Below are 21,338 nucleotides of genomic sequence, written 5' to 3'. Positions count from 1 at the left end.
TCGACAGGCGAACAACGTAATTGAAACGCTCGTGTGAACATGACATAACAGTCGTCAGCAAAAAGTCGATTGGCCGTCATTCGATTTATAGACCCCAAAAAGTAAACTTCAGTGTATTTTGTCTCAATTATCGGAATATTGTTTTGCCTAGGCATTCGTAATAAACGAATCGTCTTTTACCAAGATATTTATTGGTGCTGTTTTACATTTAAACGATTTGTCTTACGATTTTTTGTCTCCTCTTTGCTCATCTTCGTAAATTTCTCACACAGGGTTGCATTTTTTTGTAACATTGTACCAAGTACACATTTTGTTAAAAATTCTTTATGTCAAAAGAAGGTATTTTATAAAAAATATTTCATAAAAAAATAATCATTTTATGCGTTAAATAATTTTTTATGCACAAATTCATTGCAAAACTTAAATTCTGTTTCAATTTCTCTTACTATGTTTTGCAACTCTGCTTAACAAGAATAACCACCACAAAGAGGAGACAAAAAATCGTAAGAGAAATCGTTTAAATGTAAAACAGCACTTGGTCATCCTCTTTTTATTCAATATTCTTCTTTCTCCACGTTTTCATTAGCGTGTGTGACGTTGTCTTCAGTTGGTTGTGTTTGGCGAATTAATTGTACGATATATTATCTCCATTCAGAAAAATACCTTCAGAAGAATTTTTATTTACTACAGACAATAGTATCAAATCAACGGATTTTTCAAAAATGGCCACTTTGAAAAATTTCTGGATCGAATTTATAGATTTATATAAATCTTTGCCAGAACTGTGGAAAAAAGATGCCGAGGAATATGGCAACAGGCATATTCGCAAGAAGGCGTATGAGGTGATGGTCGATAAATATAATGAAATTGACAAGGAAGCCAATATTTATACAGTTAAGAAGAAAATCAACAATATGAGGACAGCATTTCGGCGGGAACTGAATAAGGTACGCAAGAGTGAACAGACTGCCCTGAGTCCAAATGATGTTTACACGCCAACTCTGTGGTATTACTCGAATTTGGAATTTTTAATTGATGAAATGGACGATGAGGAAGATATGGATGCTGCAACAACAAAAATGGAAATTATGGATGAAAGCAACATGATGTATGATGAAGTAAGTTTGAATGAAAACACTTTAAATTTATGGTAAGGAAGAGGTCTTCCACGAACGATCTTCAGTTGTAGCGTCTGTAGAACAACTCGCTTTGGCTAAAAGGGATCTTTCTATAAGACAGGTTTACATTAGTTTAGATCAGTGTCGATCGTAATAACACCGTTAGACCTTATTTTCTATGACCACTGTCAAATGACCAATACACCGACTGGACAGGTAAAGGGTTAAGCTGGTCGTGGGTATAGGAAATTATGTGCGATAGTGTGAGTATGGGCAGCGCTGGTATACCCAGCAAAATGTTTGCCTCCAAAGATGCAGTTAAATGATATGTACAAGTGATCTGGATGTGCATCAAATTATGCATTTTCACTGATGATTTTTACAAGAGCGTGACTACTGAAAGATGCACTCCAAAGCACTGCATTTTAACTAACCCTTTGGCACTGCATTTCAACTGACCCTTTGGCATTGCATTTTAACTAACCCTTTTGCACTGCATTTTAACTGACCCTCTGGCACTGCATTTTAACTGACCCTTTGGCATTGCATTTTAACTAACCCTTTGGGGTAGAATAGGAGGCAGTCCAAAGCACGTGTTTGGTACAGGCATTCTGCGGAAATTGTGCAAGCCATTACAAAATATGCCAGAACAAATAAAATGCATTTATTATTTGTGCAAAACAAAAATATTAACAACTTTATTACATTAACACAAATGATGAAAATTCTCCATTGAATTCAATCGCAAACATGCGTGTTTCCTTCGCTTGCATTTGTTCCAAGCTGAACTGTTTTTGCTTCATTTGTTAAATGAGTTGTCTTCCCATCACCAGTTAAGATTTCGACACGTACTCCAACAGCACTCCATTCGGAAATTTTCTTCTGGTGAGTTGCCGGAAAAATCTTCACAAATTAAATATTATTTAAATATTAATTATTATTTAGTTTGTATTAACAAATGTTTGGACATGTTAACACGCTTATCTCTTTTTGGAAAATGAAAGCCGCTGCCTGTAGAGATGTACAATCTGATTTATGTACATATAGGGATCTCTAACAACTGCTAATAAAATGTAGCGAACGGAGTGCCTTTTTCACGACTCCGTTTGGACTGCATCCGGATGCTGTTAAATTGTGAGGAATTGGAGTGCCTTTTTCACGACTCCGTTGAACTGCATCCGGATGTTGTTAAAATGTGACAAGTGGATGTGATTCTTTGGATTGCATCCAAATGCGGTTAAAATGTGAGGATTGGAGTGCCTTTTTCACGACTCCGTTTGAACGGCATCAAAACATGCCGTGATAGAAGCAGTCTACATTGCACTACTTCCAATTTATTTTGCTGGGATAGATATAGATTTTTGGATGCACCGCTTATTATTAATCACCTTTTTGTTTATAAATACATACTTCATATTCTTCTCCCTTTTAGTACACAACCAATCAAAGCCAAATTCAATCTACACCTCAGCCAAAGAAAAGAAAATTGGAAATATCCATACAACCAGATCAAAAAAGACAACAATCACAGCAACAGTCTTACGAATACATATCTCATCAGGCGCAGCAGCAACAGGAGATTCAGCAATCATCGTCCACAAACCTTGATCCAGTTCGTGCTTTAAGTTCTTCTTGGGAAGTTCTTTATCGTGATTTAGAATCCCGACAACAGCTCTATGCTAATCGTATGATTAACGAAGTATTGTATCAAGCAGCATTAGGAAAACTTCGTGAAAATTCATATAAACTGTTGGAAATGGCTGTCGAAGAACCAAATGGACACATAACATTCAGTCCAGACAGAGAATCAGAATATCAATACTATTTGACGGAATCAACGGAACCTGAAGAGCAGCTAATAGCTAAGAAGGAAAATGATCGCAAAAGACAAAAAAACATTAAATAATTTAATTACCTTGATAGTAGACGAATTTTTATTTAAGAGCAATAGGTATGTTGTATAATATATGACAATATTTAAAGAATCTTATATTTATATAATACAATTGTAGCTTCATTATTTAACTTTTGTAACATATTATTTTTAATAATATGAGAGCTAGATATAAGGTCCAATAAATAAAATGCCTTTACATATGAATTTCTGTTTTATTTGGCTAATGAGTTTATTAACACTTAGTCTGTCCGTACCTGCATGAATCTGCTACTTTTTGAAATTTTTACCATTTTTATTATTTTTGTAAAGGTAAAAGAACATTTCTACTTAAAATCGGTTACACAGGACCACGTTTTGATATAGGATCTTGGCCACATTTGTTCAGCGAATTGGTTGTAACTTAAGATTTTGTACTTTTATACGATACAAATTATTTTTACCAAAAATGTCTATATAGGTCCACGTTTTGGTATGAGCCCCCATATAAAGCAACATGCCGATTTAAGGTATTTTGAGGAACAGGGCCACATTTGCCCACCGAATAGGTTGTAACTTTGGATTTCCAGATGTTAAAAACATTTCTACCAAAAATTTTTTATATAGGTCCACGTTTTGGTATAGGTCCCATATAAAGCAACGCGCCGATTTAAGGAATTTTGAAGGTCTTGGCCACATTCACCCACTGAATACCAAAAATTGTCTATATATCGTCACCATAAATGCCGGAAGACGTAACCCACAAAAATTAAACTTTACAGGAGAAGCAAAAAACGTTATAAAATGAAAACGGTGTTATAAAATATCGAAAATTTTTAGTATCGTGTTTTAAGACAGAGAAGAAATATATTTTTGGAAAAAAAATTAAATTTTTTCCAGAATGTTAGAAGCTGTGTGGGTTACGTCTTTTGGTATTGTATTTTTCTGAAATTCTAAAAAACGTAACCCACAATTTATTTGAAGAAACTAGTATAAATGAAAAATAATAAACAAATTAGAACTGGTTTATTGGCCTACGCGGTTAAGCGAGCTTTAAACTAGCAATCTGACGGTTTTTGGGTTCAATTCCCAGTCTTGACGTTGATATTTCAATGGACCACAATTAGGTGAACTGTCTATTCCAACCATCATTATAATTACTTATAATTTCAATTGTATTAGACAATATTAAATCTGGAATATTATATTTATTGTTGTATTTAAGTCAATTTATGGACAAAATATAGTACATATAAATTAAGTGATCTGCAACAGTTTAAATGTAACTTTGATTTGTCATAAGGAATGTTGTCATAAAAGTATAGACTATCACGTGGAATTAAGCGTTTTAAGTCTTGCAGGTGTTGAATTTTCTTTTTTGAAACTTTTAGCTTTTGTGTGTACATCTGAGTAGGATCCACTGCCTCAAAATTTCCGGAACTTCTCTATGGTAGAATATGGTAGTTCTCTTTGATATCAGTGACTGTGGGATCTCCTGTCTTTTTGTATAAGTAAACCAATACAAAAAATTTGCATTTTTCTCTGGACCTATTTGATTACTACAATCAGTTGATCTCTATTAAACCATGGGTTGGTTGACAAGACCATCTTTTGCAAACTTACAGACTAATGGTATCCGTCTTTAAAGAATGAATTTTGAGCTTATACACGTTTTCGTATCAACGCCTCAAATTTTGAATATTTCTGTTCGTTCTTTCTCTTGGAAAAATGAACGATATCGAGACGAGCATTGCCTTGCGAATAACCACTTCCTTTTGTCCGGTTAACATATTGTTTTCCAAATGTGCGTTTTAGATGTTTATTTAAATGAGGGCATATGTCGTCTGTCATCATCTTCAATTATGGATTTTTTCTGTAAGACCAGTAAAAACCGTCTAAAGTTAAAGTTATTGCTTTAAAAATTAACTAAAAAATGGTCTCTGTGATTTTTGAAGAAAGCTACTATTCTTGAGATATCGTCACCTAAGAGTCACCAAATTACACATATGGAGAAATAACCCGAATTAGAGACAAAACTGTTAAAGTAACTGTACTATGTGATAGGTATTTCCATAAGCTTTCATACATTTCCCATTTTGTAGAAATCGGTTCAGTAGAACCGGGTTTTGAACCTGGACTTTCGGGTCAAATAACCGGTTAACCGAATTCGCCTCCGTGGAAATTATACATTAACTCAATAAGCCCTCCCTCTGGCATTATAATTGCTGCAAAAATCAAAGAATACATTGTTTGTACTGCTGTTTAGTTTTGAAATAACGTGGGTTACGCCTTTTGTGTTCTATGAAAATTACAGTATGCTGTTACGACTATTGGCATTTTTTGCATAGGATCGTTATTTTTAAACGTAGAAGCTTGAAATTTTGCCAGAGCATGTATTTTAGCTTAATATATCAGATTCCATCAAAAAACGAATTTCGATTTCCATGTCGGTTACGTCTTCCGGCATTTATGGTGACGATATGTAGGTCCACGTTTTGGTATGGGCCCCATATAGCCTAAATAATCAACGTCCCGATTTAAGGTTTTTTTGAGGTTTGTAACTTGAAGCGGAGTTTAAGAGAAACCCAGTACCTTCGATATGTTCCATTTTCTTGATTCGCATCCAACATTTATCAACTTAGATGAGATGTAAGACATCGGAAATTAATACATGAACATTTAAGCATTCTCGTCCAGTCCTATTAAGCGGGCAGAATGAATGAATGTGTCCATAGTGGTTCTAAAGTCAGTTGGGTTTGTACGACATGCAAGCAGGTGTCGAGTGATTGACAATATTTAGGACATGTGTCTGAGACATCGGGATTTAGAAACGAGATGTAGCTATTTAGGTATCTAGAGATATCGGACCGATTCGACCTGGGGCCTAATTACGACATTCGATTTGATCGAGTATTTGCTCGTGAATTAAAATATCGAACTATGAAAACCTATGTGTTCTTCAAAGAACATTAAGAAGGTAGATGGTAAAAATGCGTTTATTTTAAAGCAAAAACAAAATCATTAGTGAAAAAATGTAAATATTTGTTGAAATCGTTGAATAATAATTTCGAAATGAAGTTGTGCTAGAAAACAGTAAAGCTGAAAACAGATACAACGTTTGATTAAAGTTTTGCGTTGGGCGTCGAGAAAAAAACAACAACAACAGGGCGACGACGATACCAAAGTCCAGCGTTTATCTGTTTGTTGGCATATATTTCAAATGAATTTGAATTTTTCGGCATCATGCCCAACAGTGTAAAAACGGCCAAAACGACACAAAACTTTAATCAAACGTTTTATCTGTTTTCAGCTTAAGAAATGGTTTATTTTTGTAATACTTGTCGACATTGTTGTAACAAATTGCTAAAGCTGGAAACACATACAACGTTTGGGTAAAGTTTTGTGTCGTTTTGGCCGTTTTTACACTGTTGGGCATGATGCCGAAAATTCAAATTCATTTGAAATATATGCCGACAAACAGATAAACGCTGGACTATCGTATCGTCGTCGCCCTGTTGTTGTTGTTTTTTTCTCGACGCCCAACGCAAAACTTTAATCAAACGTTGTATCTGTTTTCAGCTTAATGTATTTACCTTAGTAAATGTACGGTTGGTGGCGCGAATAGGTTTTCATAGTTGGATTTTTTCATTCACGAGCAAATACTCGATTGAATCGTATGTCGTAATTGGGCCCTTGAATTATAACTGACATGGTACCTGCCAATGTAAATTTATAGAAGGTATGTGAATGAATTACAACAACTAACAAATTTACAAAAACAACATTGTTGGTATTGAAAATTAATTGTCAAAGAAAATATTGAATAATAGGGTCGTTCCAAAAATTTCCTCAGGAAAAACATAAATACATTTTGAAAATCCTCCAAAATAGAACAAATTTGAATGACAATGTAAATATGAAGCATTCAGAACTGTGGTAGGTAATTTTTACTACAAGTTTAGGAAGAAAAACAGTATTTTATTGAGGCAAATTTCGAAGTTTCAAATTTCATGAGTAGACCCTATTACATTTTGAAAACTAAATTTACAAAAAAAAGTAAGAATACAGCTGATTGTCACTTCTACCTTCTATAAATGTACCGTGGTACCTGCTAAGATTTTCTTATTGCAGCTTATTGAGGAGTATCTTTCCCAGCAGAATCCTGTTCGCATGCAGAGCTTGAGTTCACCTGCTTCAGTTCCATTTGGCTGCCTATTTGTGAGAGATCTTGGGAAATTCGGGGGACATTGTGAAGCTCTTTCCAGAAAACCAGTTTTATGGCGATGTTTCCCTCGGTAAGGGTTCGTGAGCAACTTTTGTGGTTGGGGTTGCTGTAGCAGCATCCCAGCAAAAAAAGTCCTCCCAAAATCATGGGTTTTGTAAGGGATTTTTGGCAGCCGTAACTACTCACAAACCCCCTTCTTCCCCATTATTTTTACAAGGGCATGTCGCACTCAATTTCTAGTTATTTTATGACCACTAGAATAACTAGCTATTCTGTGGCCACTAGAAGTTGAAAAGTAAGGTGAAAAAAAATTCTATTTTTAGAACAGTTGATGTAGAGAATTTGTTTTTAATTCCATCACTCTTCTTACTTTTATTTTACTTTATTTTATTTCGCTGAATTGAACACACGAACCCTCTGATTTCTAGCTAAAGACTCTACGCACTGTGCCACACACACGAATATTAAGGGTAGCTTAAGAACTTAAATGTGCAGTGCACATGTGCACCACGAACTGTTATTTTTTAATTAAAAACCAAACCACAACCCTAGGATTTATAGTCGGACACACACACTGTGCCACCGTCCTCATTACTTAGTGAGGAGTAAAGTAAGTAGGTTTACCATGTAATTTTTTTAAAAAGTAACCCATTACTTTTCTGATTACCTGTAATGCGAAAAGAAGCTTGTTTACATTACTTTGTAATGGGTTACGTAATGACTAACGGATCCGAATTTTTGCTGGGATAGGTTTGATGCTGGGTTGACAGCTGCTGGCCGAAACGCTTTCGGCTATAGGTAGTTAGGTCTCTATATCGGTTCGTGCTTTTACAATTATGCTTCTCTTACCAAAATTTCCCGTTTCCATAGCAGCGTATTTACAACAAACGGGTACATCATTTGGGGGTTTATGTATTTAATTTGACTGAATTTTACATATAGTAATTCGCAATTTCTATTCTAGTTGTTTGGTCATTAATAATAATATCTAAACTTGATTTGATCTTTTGATTCGTTTACGTTCCTGCTGATTGTTATGGTCATCCTCTTCGGCTGATGTATCATCCAAATAATATTGTATTACCGAGTCCCTTTCGTTGCTATAATTATTAATATCATTTGGATGGGCGACAGCATTTTGCAAGAGTTTGTAAGAACTTTCCTGAAGTTTACCCAATGCGGCTTGGTATAAAATTTCATTAATCATACGATTAGCATAGAGCTTCTGTTGGGAATTTAAGTCGCGATATAAAACTTCCCATGAAATGCTAAGGGCCTTAGCTTTATCAGTAGTAACAACCTCAGGTTGGCGGCTGTGACATTGTTCCGGCGGCACAGGTAATCTCTTCGTTACTGGTGTAGGAGAAGATGAACCTTGGTGCTGCACGTACTGGGAAATCTAAAAAACAGTGACTAATACATTCAGGAAAGGGCATTTATACATATTTTTATGACTTACTCCTTCTTCAACTCCTTCATCATCATCGTCAAAAGCTGCCATAATTATTTCATCCATAGTTTCCTTTTTGATCGTCAAGTTGGCTTCTTCTTCCTCTTCTTTTAAAAAATCCAAATGCTTATAGTACCATAATCTGGGAACGTATACATCCTTCGGGGTCAGTGCCATTTGTTCACTTCTTTTGACACGAGCTAATTCACGCCGGTAACATGTTCGCATATTATTAATTTTTCTTTTAACAGCAAAAACATTGGCATTCACATCAATTTCCTTGTATTTCTCCACAAGAACTTCATAGGCCTTCTTTTTTAGATGTCCATTGGAATACTCATCGGAACTTCTCCTCCATAATTCTGGTAAAGATTTATAGAGTTCTATAAACTCTATCCAAAACTTTTTCATATCAGTCGCCATATTCATGTGTATTTAAGTTTTCATTCAGCTGCGCTTTTATATTAAATATTCTATTTTCTATTAAAATGTCCTTGACAAACAACTTTGGCAGAACGTCCCGCAAATACAAATAAGGTACACAAATGTTGTTTACGAAAGAATGTGAAGTATAAAGAATGACTGGCACTGTGTTTACGAATGAGACATAAGAAAACGAAATCAGCTGGGTGATTCACTGGAAGAGCAACTGAACTCGTTCAACAGCCTCCGCTCTTGAGCTGGCAAACCATCGATATTCCCAACATTAGATATTTTCGATATAATAGTTGTGTCTTTTTACGTGATAATTTGTAATAATTATTACGAAATGTTACTAAATGCTGTCTTTTTACACAAAAGTTCAGTAAAAGAGAGCGAAGTGAGAGAACAATTTTGACAGTTGCTTGCTGAGAAATTGCTAAAAGTTGCTGAAAGAATTTTTCCCAGCAACATTTAGCAAGTTCGATCAGCTGTTTTTTAATCATCTGCTAATGGTCAGCTGCTCAATGTTTACCTTATTTTTGTGGAAAAATACTATAAATATTACAATTCAGCTACATATATTTATTGATTATTTTATTAATATATTAATAATTTTTTATTTATTTTGCTTAAAGTTGATGAACTTTTTCATTGCTTTGGAGTTAGTTTTCCTGTCATGCATTGGCGCCAATGTTTTTGTTTTGGTCATCAACTGTTATCTTGCTAATGTTTACTAAATGCTGTCTTTTTACTTTTTTCTCTATTTTCGTATCAAAGAGTAAAATCTCTCTTACTCTCTGAAAACAAGTTACTGAATAATTATTACTGAAAAAGTAAAAAGACACAACTAATGTTTCAAAATATCGATTGCTATTGATATTATCGTTAAGTTGTCATCGCCATTAATTTGGAGATGAATGGTAGGTTCCTCTACTTTTAAAAGTGGTGAACTGTCCTCATATAAATTGTATGCTTTTAAAAGTAAGGGAACACTTTGCGGGTAAAATGTGGTAAAAACTGGCAACCTCTGGAATGTAAAGGAACACGACTGAAAATGGCGGAAATGTCAATGCTTTTCTTGAGATTTAGCACAAGTAGCTCACAGCAATGTAAAGTGGAATACAGACGATCAGTTTTGATTGTCGATTTTTCGGAATTATCGATAACTGTCCAACCGTCCAGCAACCACAAAATATTTTGTGGTTGCCTGATGACTGACAAAAGTGAACGTCCACACTGACAAGCAACCGATTATTTGAGCTAAACTGACAGTCAAAACTGATCGTGTGTACCCCGCTTAAAGCAGAATAAACAATTGGTCTGTTCCAGAACTGCAAGAATCTACTAATTTTTACTATTTTTTCCGATAACATAAAGGAAAAAATGTTATTGTAGTAGAAATTAGTAGCTTCTTGCAGGTTCTGGAACAGAGCAAATTGCTTCTATTTTATAAAATATTAAAAAATGCATTTTACATTTCCGAAAAAATGTGTACGTGTAACTACGGACTTACTTTTTCCCACACACAAAACCGAAAAGCAGCGAAATTTCTATTTATTTCTATGAATTTTAGGTTGCGGATTATTGTTCCGATAATATCGATAGGCAAAACTATCTATCGATATTAAATTTGTAAAAAATAATCGATTTTATCGACAGTACCATCTTTTTTACCTGCGTGAAGTTAGCGACGTCGCCAACTTTCGATAACACAGAGTTATCGAAATTCACAGGGTGACACAGAACGTCAAAAATTCACATTTAGTACTATTTTTGCAACCCTGCTGACGAAAAAAGTTAGCGACGAATATTATAATTAATTAATTTTATAAAATTATGAATGAAAAACTCTAAAAACAATCCATCTTATTATAAATAATAAAATATAAGTAATTTTCAAGAGTTAAATGTACGTCAATGTTACCAAACCATATCAAATAACGCATTGTTTTGAACCTAAAATGGTGGTCAGGACAGAGAATCACCTCTGGCCAGCTCTTTCGATATTTCATTTCAAAAAATCAATAGCTATCGATACTACCGTTGAGTTGTTAAAACCCCTAATTTGGAAATAAATGGCGAAAATAGGTCCGTACGATAAACAAATTTGTCCCGCAAAAATTTGCAAGTCTGATAAGCTGACTTTTAAATACAGTAGAACTTCGATAATTCGTAATTCAAGGGACCAGCCAATTTTTACGAATTATCGAAGATTACGATTTATCGAGATTACGAATTAACGAGGTTAAAATAAAAATATACGAATTATCGAGGTTATATAAAAATTCTGAAAAAAAAACAAAAACTGTTATTCATACAGCTTAAATAAGTACACTTGATTTGAAAACTAAAATAATACGGCGTTTATATTATAGTTTTTTGCAGGGTTAACCTTCTTTATGAGGATTTATTTGAAGTATATACAATGGAAATGACATTTGAAACCCAGACCCACTGGGTTAACCTTGTTATATATAAACGGCCTATAAATGAAATTAAACATGAAAAAAGTCTGTGATATGAGGTTGTTTAAGGATATTTTCTCGTATTTTATCTACTGAGTTTTCTATATGTACTAAATAGTTAAATAATGATTCGTCATGACTTGATAAAAAAGAGCGTAGTTTTTGAATTGATGATTTTGCATCTTTATATGTCACAACTTCTTCGTGATTGTCACCATCAACGTCATCACTTTCTTCATTTTCCCCTGAAACTTGTTCCAAAATATCGTCATCTCCCAAATTTCCAATAACACCAACGTCATTATCTACAGTTACGTATTCTTCAAAGGTAACGACATTCTCGGAATTAAAAGGAATACGTTGAAACTCGTTATTGATATTTACAATCGATTCATCGCATAAATTGTAGATCAAGTCCTTAACAAAACCGCAAGCTCGGGAGCAATTTTGAATACACGATTTGATTATGTTTACCCAACGGTAAAAGCCGTTGACAACGCTTAGTGATCGTGTAATTTCGCAAGAATTTTTATGAAATTTGAAAATGTTTTGAGGTGAAAAAATTACGAATTATCGAGGGGACCAAAATGCGTGTAATTTTTACGAAATATCGCGATTTTTTCAAGGGACCGGCAGTTTGTTACGAATTATCGAAGATTACGAATTATCGAGGTACGAGTTATCGAAGTTCTACTGTAACTTGAAATGTTAACATTTTTGACCAAGAATATATCACAATTGTACGTTTTTTAGATTCTAAAGCGTTGTCGGTAGGATTATTGCTTTAAATAAGTAACATATAATTTTTAAATTTGTGTTTTTGTTCCGTTTGGTTTAAAATATCTAAAGAAAAGAAACAATAACCATTTTTCATACATTTTCGGAAACAGCTGACTTTCTTGCAAGTTCTTACAAAATGTTGTTCGATAAGTCTCTGCATTTTTCTTGCTTGAGAGAGGAAAATTCATTGAGAGAGGTTTCTGGAACTTTCTGAGTAATTATTGCTGGGAATGTTATCGTATACACCTATAAAGGGGAGTACACACTATCAATCAAAAATGACAGCCAACGTACTTTTAAGCGGGGTACACACGATCAGTTTTGACTGTCGATTTTTCGGAATTATCGATAATTGTCAAACAGTCCAGCAACCACAAAATATTTTGTGGTTGCCTGATGACTGACAAAATTGAACGGCCACACTGGCAAACAACCGATTATTTGAGCAAAACTGACAGTCAAAACTGATCGTGTGTACTCCACTTTAGGACAATTTTCCGGCAAATAAGAACTTTTATTTAGCGAAAACCCTTTTAAAAACCATATATACGGTATTATTTAGATATTACAAAAGAAATTTTTCAGTTAGGCTTTGATATTCACGAAATAGACCTCGATGACTGTCTGTTTTGCTTGTCAATGTGTACTATACTTAAAGGTATAGTCAAAATGTTCAAATAAATGCTCTGTTCCAGAACATGCAAGAAGCTACTATTTTTTACTACGATAGCATTTTTTCCTTTATGTTATCGGAAAAAATAGTAAAAATTAGTAGATTCTTGCAGTACTGGAACAGACCAATATAAATGCTCTGTTTCAGAACCTGCAAGAAGCTACTATTTTTTACTACGATAACATTTTTCCTTTATGTTGTAGGAAAAATAGTAAAAATTAGTAGATTCTGGCAGTTCTGGAACAGACCAAAAATCAGCTGAGCAAGGCTGGGTTTTGAACCCACGTCCCTAAAAAACACAAGAATGTATATTCAAATTCATTTATGTACGTATAATTGATTTTCACATTAAGCTACAAAAAAGTAACTTCTATCCTTAATTGTACTTATTTCTAAACATATGTACAATAATTACATACATATTACTAAATTACAGATTGTGTTTCGTATTCGCAAGATTTGGTAGTGCTTCTTTTAGTTTTAATTATTTGTTCACGTAAAGTCTTCTTCCGGATGACTGTCTTCGGAATTCCTTAAAACTTCCTCAAGTTGAGTTATAAGACCAATTGCCCGGTAATTTTCCCTAAGCATTGCATATTCTTCTAGAGGTTTAAGTAAACGTAAGACATCTTTAAAATTGTTTATTTGACGTGGTAGCGCGGAGTCCTCATCATGATGGGGTGATTTTAGTGTGATTGTGTCTGTATTTGTGGGAGACACTTTTGTGGAAGGTATGGTCAATTGAATCTCTGATGTAGTTGGTTGAGTTAATAAACTTCCTGTTGAAGTAATTACCGATTTGTGCGGAGCTTCTTCCGTTTCTTCTAATTCTACTATGATGGTAATTTCTTCATTATTTATAATGGCTTTAGATTCCATTTCAAGCGTTTCCGCGCTAGTTTCTTGATTTAATTCATGTTGTAGTAATGAGTCATTGTTAATCGATTCTATTTTACGTATTTTTAGGGGAAACGAAGATTCTGGTGCCTTTTTCTTCTGTACCACATTTTCTTCCTCTTCTTCGTCTAAATAAATAATATGACTTTGTTTCAGTTTAATTCTTGAATCTGCAGGTACATGAGGAAATTTCGGCAGTTGATGCTGCAGCTGCTCAGCATCATCATGGGGATATTTTTTAGGTTTTAATGTGACGGTACGGGCTTTGCTATTATCCATGCGACTACAATAGCTAATAATGTCTTTCAAGTCCAGCGAAAGCAACGGCTGTTTACTATTTACCATGCTATTATATTGGACGCTATGGCGTTGTCTAAACTCTTTTATCCACGACAAAGTTGGGTAAAAATCGTGTTGTTTTAGAATGTCTGCAAATTCTAGTGCCACTTTTTGTAATGCATCATCGTCCAACGTCATAGATTTGTAATGAAATTTAGCCCTGTGCAAATATTCTTTGAGGACTCTCCTTAAAAAATGCAGTTTCCTCGCTCGTCGAATTTCAAATTCGACTATTTCTTCATCAGAACTGCTATACTTTTGCCTAAGAACTTCCATATGTGCATCATTGGCGTTGGGATTTTCAAAGCTTTTCTTACAGTAAGCCATCACATCTTTTAAATTAATTGAGACGGGTGGTACACGATTCAAGACCAAATTTTTATTCGATAACGAAATATCGTACGAGGATTTAAAGGCAATTAACCATTTCTTATTTGGTTGAAAATCTTCCAATTGTATATAATCATGAAACTCTAATGCTTTCCGGCGTATTAGATCTTCGGTTATGGGTATTTTCTTGTGATAGTTTATCCTTTGTATTGACTCGTAAACACATTCGTTTAAAAATCGTATCTTCCTCTGCTCTATACCCATTGATGTTTCTTTCGCATTTGTTTTTGCTTCGTAGAATTTCATGATGGCATCACGATTGGCGATAATGTTCTTAATTTGTTGCCAACTACAGTCGAACATGCGACCAATCTTGTTGTAATATGATCGGTGGTGATAGGATTTAATAGCTGCAACTCGTTCTTCGAGTGTTAGAATATTGCGCACGCGATCTGGACTCGGCTGAAGGAATGTATTATCAACATCTATAAACCCATTGGTAAGCTGGGATACAACATCGGAAAGCTGTAATAAAATATGGTAATTAAATAAATAATGGGTTACAATGGAATTTAAAGATATACTCACCTGATCCATTTTGTATGAAGTACAGGCCGACTATAGGTCTACAGTGTGGTTAAGAATTATTACTGGTAAAAACAATAGCAATCACTGCTAACATCATATAAAAAGTAAGTCTAACTAAAATATACCTGTGATACTAGTTGGATATGCAAAAACCGATTACGATGCTAGCTCTCAAAACCCAGTACATACTCAAACTACTCAACTGTAATATAAAAACGAAAGACAATTTTGTAAATCATTGCAAGTGGACCGGCCGTCATTTGAATAAATCAGTTTGTTAAAGAAATTACCTTACAATTTTCCTGTCTATTGGACTGTCAACTTGGATAGAATTCTCACTTTGGATATGGTCTATATCTCTATGTCCCACTGTAGTTTTAAATTGCGAAGGAACAGCTGTTTTTGTTATTATTTTAATTCAATAAATTATTAGTTTAGTGGAGGTGCGTTTGTTCGAGTTATCTTGATGGTGATAACAACAAATAGAATAGAGATCTTGATTTTGTAGATAGCCAAATCACAAACGGCAGAAGTTTTGTTTAGTTTGATCTTGTTTATCAATGGATATGTTGTGCCTGAAACGTTCAGGCGAGAGGTAAAAGGGCGTTTAATAGATCGTTTCACTGTGACGTCACAACAAAAGCGTCTGTGTCCGGTTTGTTAACCGTATATGGGCAACAACAATTTTATGATCTTCACTTTGAAAATGTTTTATTTACTTCTTTTATTTAAATTATAAAAATTAATCAAATTCAATAACACCACAACTCTGTCAACTTGTGTGGATAAAATGCCACTGAGAACCATTTTCACAACAAAAACTTGACAAAATTCCACAACGTGTTGTTTCCTCTCATAGATGGGATTTTTCTCACTCTCCAAATTTCTCTTTTGTTCTGTTTTTGTGTGTATGTATTTTTGATCTCTGTTATATGAAAAGTATGCTTTAAAATATGTTCCTGTTATTGGGATTTACTTCGTCATGGTTAATGCATATTTAACATAATAGTGATCATATTTAATTATTCAGTTCCATCATAATTGTGCCAACTTTATTAACCAATGATTTATATATCCCATGGCCGATTACCTAGGTAGATGCATCAGCCCAATTGATTCAATTCTCATACAAAACTACAACAAATGTTAATGGGTCTATTCCGTATCGCGACAAGCATCGAGTCGGGTTGCTATTTGCCATTTCTACATTACGGATGGAAACAGTCGCCCAACGCCGTCGAATTCTGTCGACGTAAAGTTCATTTTCGGGCGACAACAAATTAGCTGTCGCCATGAATAACAAGAAGTTGAAACATATGTAAGTAACAGTTTCATTCATTATAAGTGAATTTGTTTAATGTTACATACGTTTTTTGGTGTTTGAGTACCTATAATCGTAAAAATTACTACAAAACAGAAATTTGAAATGCTGGTTGGAAAACTGGAACCCCATCCAAACGTAGCCACGGTGCTCTTGAAACAAATTTAAATAGAAGGTGCTTACACGTGGGAAGTTTTTGCGGATTCCGAAACTACAATGTTCATGGAGAAAAAAAAAAAACAAAAAATCACCGGAGCGCTTTTTAAATAAATCGCGATTCAAATTTACATTTTTAAGGGTTTTTAGGCTTTCACGATTTTGCTTGGAAACTGCAGGTCCTATCGAAATAGGACTAAAGAATCTATGTATCTATGAAAATTCTCTACAAGATTGGGTTTTATGATATCTTCATAGTTTTTACCGTTATTGAGGTATAGAAGTTTAAATTAGGACAATGGATTGACTGTATCGCATTCTTATATTACAAGTCTGTTCCTTTACGAGCACGAATCTTCAAGTTTTACCACTTTTTACTCGAAAAGCGTTCCTTTACTTCAGACACCATACAATTCATATGGGAGCACTTTACAACTTTTACTACTTTTGCCGGTTTTACCATTTTCAAAAGTAAAGGAACAGGCCATACATTGTTATGCACAGTGCACCTTAACTAACTTCAAATGAAAACCGCTTACACCAATGAAGTTTTTGCGGATTATGAAACAGCAATGTTTATAGATAATTTTTTTGATTTTTCTCATCTACGAACATTGTAGTTTCAGAATCCGCAAAAACTTCCCGGGTGTAAGTAAGCACCTTCCATTTAAATTTGTTTCAAGAGCACCTGTAGCTCGTGGAGTAAGACTTTTGGTGAAACTCAGGTTACTTTTAAAGAGTTAAGGAAGGATTACTTCCGTATCGTCAGTTGCTTTACAAGCGACTAAAAATGTGCGAAGTATTGTGTTCTTAACGCCGTTGCAATTAACAACTACGAAGCTACGTGTTTCAAAACATCAAAAATACGCTATTTCAACGCAGGTAAAAAGCAAACATGTATTATTTTTATTTCTGATATAAAGTCTGTCTGGTTACTTTCCCAGCAAGAATTGTACAGCAAGTACCCAGCAAAAAGTTTGCATCCGCGGATGCAGTTGAATCACTACAAGTGTACAGTACATTTGCCGTTGGAGTACATCTTTTCCTATGAATTCACTTATGAATTTTACAAGAGAGCGCGCAGCTAGGATGCACTCCTTTTTCGATCCAAATCACAACTTATGTAGTATTTCGGATTGAATTTAAAGGCACTCTTCGGATTGTGTTTTTAATCAATCCAAAGATGCAGTGAAAATGCAAGCTATTGCGAAATATCCCAGAATAAATAAAATGCATTTATTATTTGTGTAAAACAAGAATACAAAGGACTTTATTAAACACAAATTAAAAAAGTTTCCATTAAATTCAATCACCTTTGAGTTTTCTTTCTCCGTTCTCCAATTAATCCAAGTGCATCTGATTTTGCTCCATCATACTAAAGGTTATTTATGTTGACTTCCCATCACTAGTTCAGCTTTCTACATGGACTCCAACTCCGCTCCACTCCATTAAAAATTTCCGTCTCGTGAATTACCGCAAAAATGTTCGCAACTTAAGTTTTTATTTCTTTATTTTATAACAAATTCTCCGAAATGTGTACACTCTTGTTTGTCTTTTGAAAAAAATGTGTGTGTTTTTTTTTCTGTAGGGATCTCTACAGCAACTGCTTATAAAATGTATCGAACGGAGTGCATTTTTCATAACTCTGTTGGACTACATCGAAAGATGTTGTGAAATCATAACTCCAATTGCACAACTTCCAAATTTTTATGCTGGGTACTTTCTCAGAGAGTAAGGGGATTTTGTTCTCTTTTGCTAGAAAATTGTAAAAAGTAAACAGACACCTTCGCAGCAAAAGTCAGCAAACAATCAGCTGGCTTTCCAAAACTGAACAATTTGTCCGCCAATAAAGGAAGCAAGCACGTTGTATTTTATTAAAAATATAAAAGAAAATGAAACAAAAAAGTATCTTTCCACTTTACAAATTTGTTCTCCACTGTGTTATTTCCTCAATAAAATTAGGTTTGTCTTTTTACGTGATAATTAGTAATAATTTTACGAAATGTTATTAAATGTTGTCTTTTTACACAAAAGTTCAGTAAAAGAGAGCGAAGTGAGAGAACAATTTTGACAGTAGTTTGCTGAGAAATTGCTAAAAGTTGCTGAAAGAATTTTTCCCAGCAACATTTAGCAAGTTCGATCAGCTGTGTTTTAATCATCTGCTAATTGTCAGCTGCTCAATGTTTATCTTATTTTTGTGGAAAAATACTATAAATATACAATTCAGCTATATTTATTGATTATTTTATTAATATATTAAATATTTTTTATTTATTTTGATGGACTCAATCGGTAAACTCCTTCGTGTACCTCCCACACAAAATTTCGGAAAAGTTCAGTTTAGGACCTTCTCTCGAATCGCCTTGGTTTTTGTTGTAACATCTTGTATTCACTGTCCCCTATACGAAGGTACAAGTTTCCTCAGGTGCAAGCCCATACTACCTGAAAACATAGCCTGAAAGTTGAAGAACAAACCCTATGACACCATGTTTCAGGGGAGAAGAGCAAGAAAATTCTCGAACGAAAATGCCGATTCCGGCCAAAATTTGGCCTTCGTAATATTGTTTCCAAACTTACTTTAAGTTCGTAGATAAGCCATATCGGTCCACTCCTTCAGGCATCTACCCCACAAAAGTTCAAAAATATTCGGAAAAATTGTGCGCACGATAACTATTGATGGGAGTGACCGATTTGGTCCATACTTTACACTATACTTTACATTCTCATAAAATCTACCAGATATAGATCAGGTTCGAATATGGACTATATTTGTCCACTCCATCCCGTACCTCCCACATAAAATTTTGGATAAGTTCACTTTAAGACCTGCTATTGAATCACTTTGATTTTCGTTGAAGCAACTTACATTCGCTGCCTCAATTACGATGAGGCCCGAAGGGTGTAAAAACCCCCTATGGCACCCCCATGGTCTATGTTGGTCCATTCCTTTAAGTACCTTTTCCGCAACATTTTTGAACTTTAATCCTAATCGACATTTTTGTCGGTTCATACGACCCCCTAAATACATAAGTTTTTTGTGGAAAAAGTGTTTCAATCAAAGCCGTTCGTGGGTATTAATTTGGTTACGAAGTTTTTCGGCAAATCACACACACGCGACCCGAACGCAAAGTAAGAGAGCAAATGTTTTGATTTTTTTACTTCAGTTTTGTACTGAATGTCATGCAAGCAGGTTGATGCCGCTTTATTTGTTTTTTTTGGGTACACTGAAAAGATTTTGCAGTTGTACAGCAAATATGTGGAGGGAAGAATTTGAAAATGATTTTTTGTTTTGTATTAATATTTTTAATGACGCAGAATGCCTCGTCTGCAATGCAACAATAAAAAATGTACATATATCCATCTTACCTTAGGCGTCATTATAATACGCATACAAAATATCATTTAATGACGGGAAATGTGCGAAAAAAATAATATGAGTTGATAATTTTCACTGTGCGGTTGAAATCGATGTTGTTTAACAATTTTTATTTTTTTATCTAAATTTACCCGAATTTCGTTAATTTTATTTTATTATATTTAAGTTAAGACCCTAATGTACAAATATAAAAAGAACGAAATCGCAATCATTAATCAACTCTTAGCAATCGCAGTTTTAAAAAAAGAAACTGAAGTGGATACTTTTGACTGTGATTCACTGCATATTATTTTTAATTTTAGTCATACAAAGCGAACGCGCCAACAATATATTTTTTCTATTTGAAAATTTTGCCTTTTTAGGCGAAGATCATTTTTAGTATTAATTTTTTTTTAATTTATTAATCGAGCTTTTTTATGATCTATAATGCAAATGAAAAAGGAAAGCCAACGATTCGAACCCACACACCCACCACTATGTTTGGCTCTGAACGCTAACACGCCGTGACAACTTTTTTCCTGTGTTTTTCATTTCATACTCAATATGAAAATCATCACCCTGTTCTGTTCTGTCAGTGTAATTTTACCCACACATAAACAATTTAAGCGCTCGCTCTTCTTGGTCGGCTATGGTTTCAATTTGCACAGGCTGAGGGTATATCTCTGTCGGCAAAGCCGACTGATACTTTTTTACTTGTCGTATACCCGTTCCATATGTCGTTAAGAATTCCTCATTTAAAAATCAGTGCTCCAAATTGCGCTAAAGCGAGTAAATCGATCTATAAAATTTAACAATTCGTGCGAAAAGAATAAAAATTTTTACAAAAACACCAGTTTTACACAATTATTCCTCTATTGACTGCAACACTTCACTCAATACCACTGACAATGTGGGTTGAGCCATATCTTGGTTAAAGTCATTGCCATGGGATCTTCGAAAACTTCCTTCTCCAAATACACACTATAAGGAGTGCCTGCTGCTGACCTATGGCTTTTTTAAAGTCATTTTTTAATGACTCTACTATAACAGTACATATCTCTTGGAACCCGAAAAAAGGCTTTAAACCTAAAAAATTCAAAATTATTTTGATGAATGTTACAATACCAAATATTACAATCACCAAAAATAGTTCCACTGAGCTTATCATTTTAGAAAAATGATAACTTTGGGTACAACTTGTTCTGCTACGTTTTTCTCATTTATTCAAATCAAAACAAAAAACGCTCCTCTACATCGCCGATAACTCGTTATTTGCAATTATTTTCAATCGCTTTACGTAATATAAATTTTAAATTTTGTCGCAGAGACAACTGACAACGCAATT

At 34.3% G+C, this 21,338-nt stretch overlaps 3 protein-coding genes across 7 annotated transcripts; 1 reads left to right on the top strand and 2 right to left on the bottom strand.

The window, feature by feature from the left end:
- The first annotated feature begins 521 nt into the window (after positions 1-521).
- LOC141402062 (uncharacterized) lies at positions 522-3,213 on the top strand. The gene is made up of 3 exons (XM_073982690.1): positions 522-631; positions 691-1,118; positions 2,551-3,213. The coding sequence occupies exons 2-3, from the start codon at positions 723-725 to the stop codon at positions 3,022-3,024; spliced, it is 870 nt and encodes a 289-aa protein (XP_073838791.1). The 5' UTR covers positions 522-631; positions 691-722; the 3' UTR covers positions 3,025-3,213.
- Positions 3,214-8,115: 4,902 nt separating this feature from the next.
- LOC141402063 (uncharacterized) lies at positions 8,116-9,607 on the bottom strand. Its single transcript, XM_073982691.1, has 2 exons — positions 8,676-9,607; positions 8,116-8,615 (listed from the first exon to the last, which is right to left on the bottom strand). Exons 1-2 carry the CDS (start codon positions 9,093-9,095, stop codon positions 8,205-8,207), a joined length of 831 nt encoding a protein of 276 aa, XP_073838792.1. The 5' UTR covers positions 9,096-9,607; the 3' UTR covers positions 8,116-8,204.
- Positions 9,608-13,314: 3,707 nt separating this feature from the next.
- On the bottom strand, positions 13,315-18,685 carry LOC141403866 (uncharacterized). Of its 5 annotated transcripts, none has more exons than XM_073986914.1 (4): positions 15,452-18,684; positions 15,287-15,363; positions 15,162-15,223; positions 13,315-15,098 (listed from the first exon to the last, which is right to left on the bottom strand). In XM_073986914.1, the coding sequence occupies exons 3-4, from the start codon at positions 15,168-15,170 to the stop codon at positions 13,500-13,502; spliced, it is 1,608 nt and encodes a 535-aa protein (XP_073843015.1). In that variant the 5' UTR covers positions 15,171-15,223; positions 15,287-15,363; positions 15,452-18,684; the 3' UTR covers positions 13,315-13,499. The 5 variants fall into 5 exon arrangements, with proteins under 5 accessions (XP_073843015.1, XP_073843016.1, XP_073843017.1 ...); XM_073986915.1 differs by having other exon boundaries at positions 15,162-15,199; XM_073986916.1 differs by lacking the exon at positions 15,162-15,223 and having other exon boundaries at positions 15,452-18,685.
- Between the last annotated feature and the right edge of the window lie 2,653 nt (positions 18,686-21,338).

The sequence above is a fragment of the Musca autumnalis genome, unplaced genomic scaffold, assembly GCF_047663935.1.
Source record: "Musca autumnalis isolate F117 unplaced genomic scaffold, ASM4766393v1 scaffold_4, whole genome shotgun sequence".
Taxonomy (NCBI): domain Eukaryota; kingdom Metazoa; phylum Arthropoda; class Insecta; order Diptera; family Muscidae; genus Musca; species Musca autumnalis.
The sequence above is the reverse complement of the archived record's forward strand: the minus strand, read 5'-3'. Positions and strand labels throughout refer to the sequence as shown.

Bases quoted from the DNA above. Each gene is read 5' to 3' on its own strand.
- LOC141402062 (XM_073982690.1), top strand. From the start codon at position 723: ATGGCCACTTTGAAAAATTTCTGGATCGAATTTATAGATTTATATAAA. The intron at 1,119-2,550 runs GTAAGTTTGAAT...TCTCCCTTTTAG, and splicing joins GCAACATGATGTATGATGAA to TACACAACCAATCAAAGCCA.
- LOC141402063 (XM_073982691.1), bottom strand. From the start codon at position 9,095: ATGAATATGGCGACTGATATGAAAAAGTTTTGGATAGAGTTTATAGAA. The intron at 8,616-8,675 runs GTAAGTCATAAA...ACTGTTTTTTAG, and splicing joins ATGAAGGAGTTGAAGAAGGA to ATTTCCCAGTACGTGCAGCA.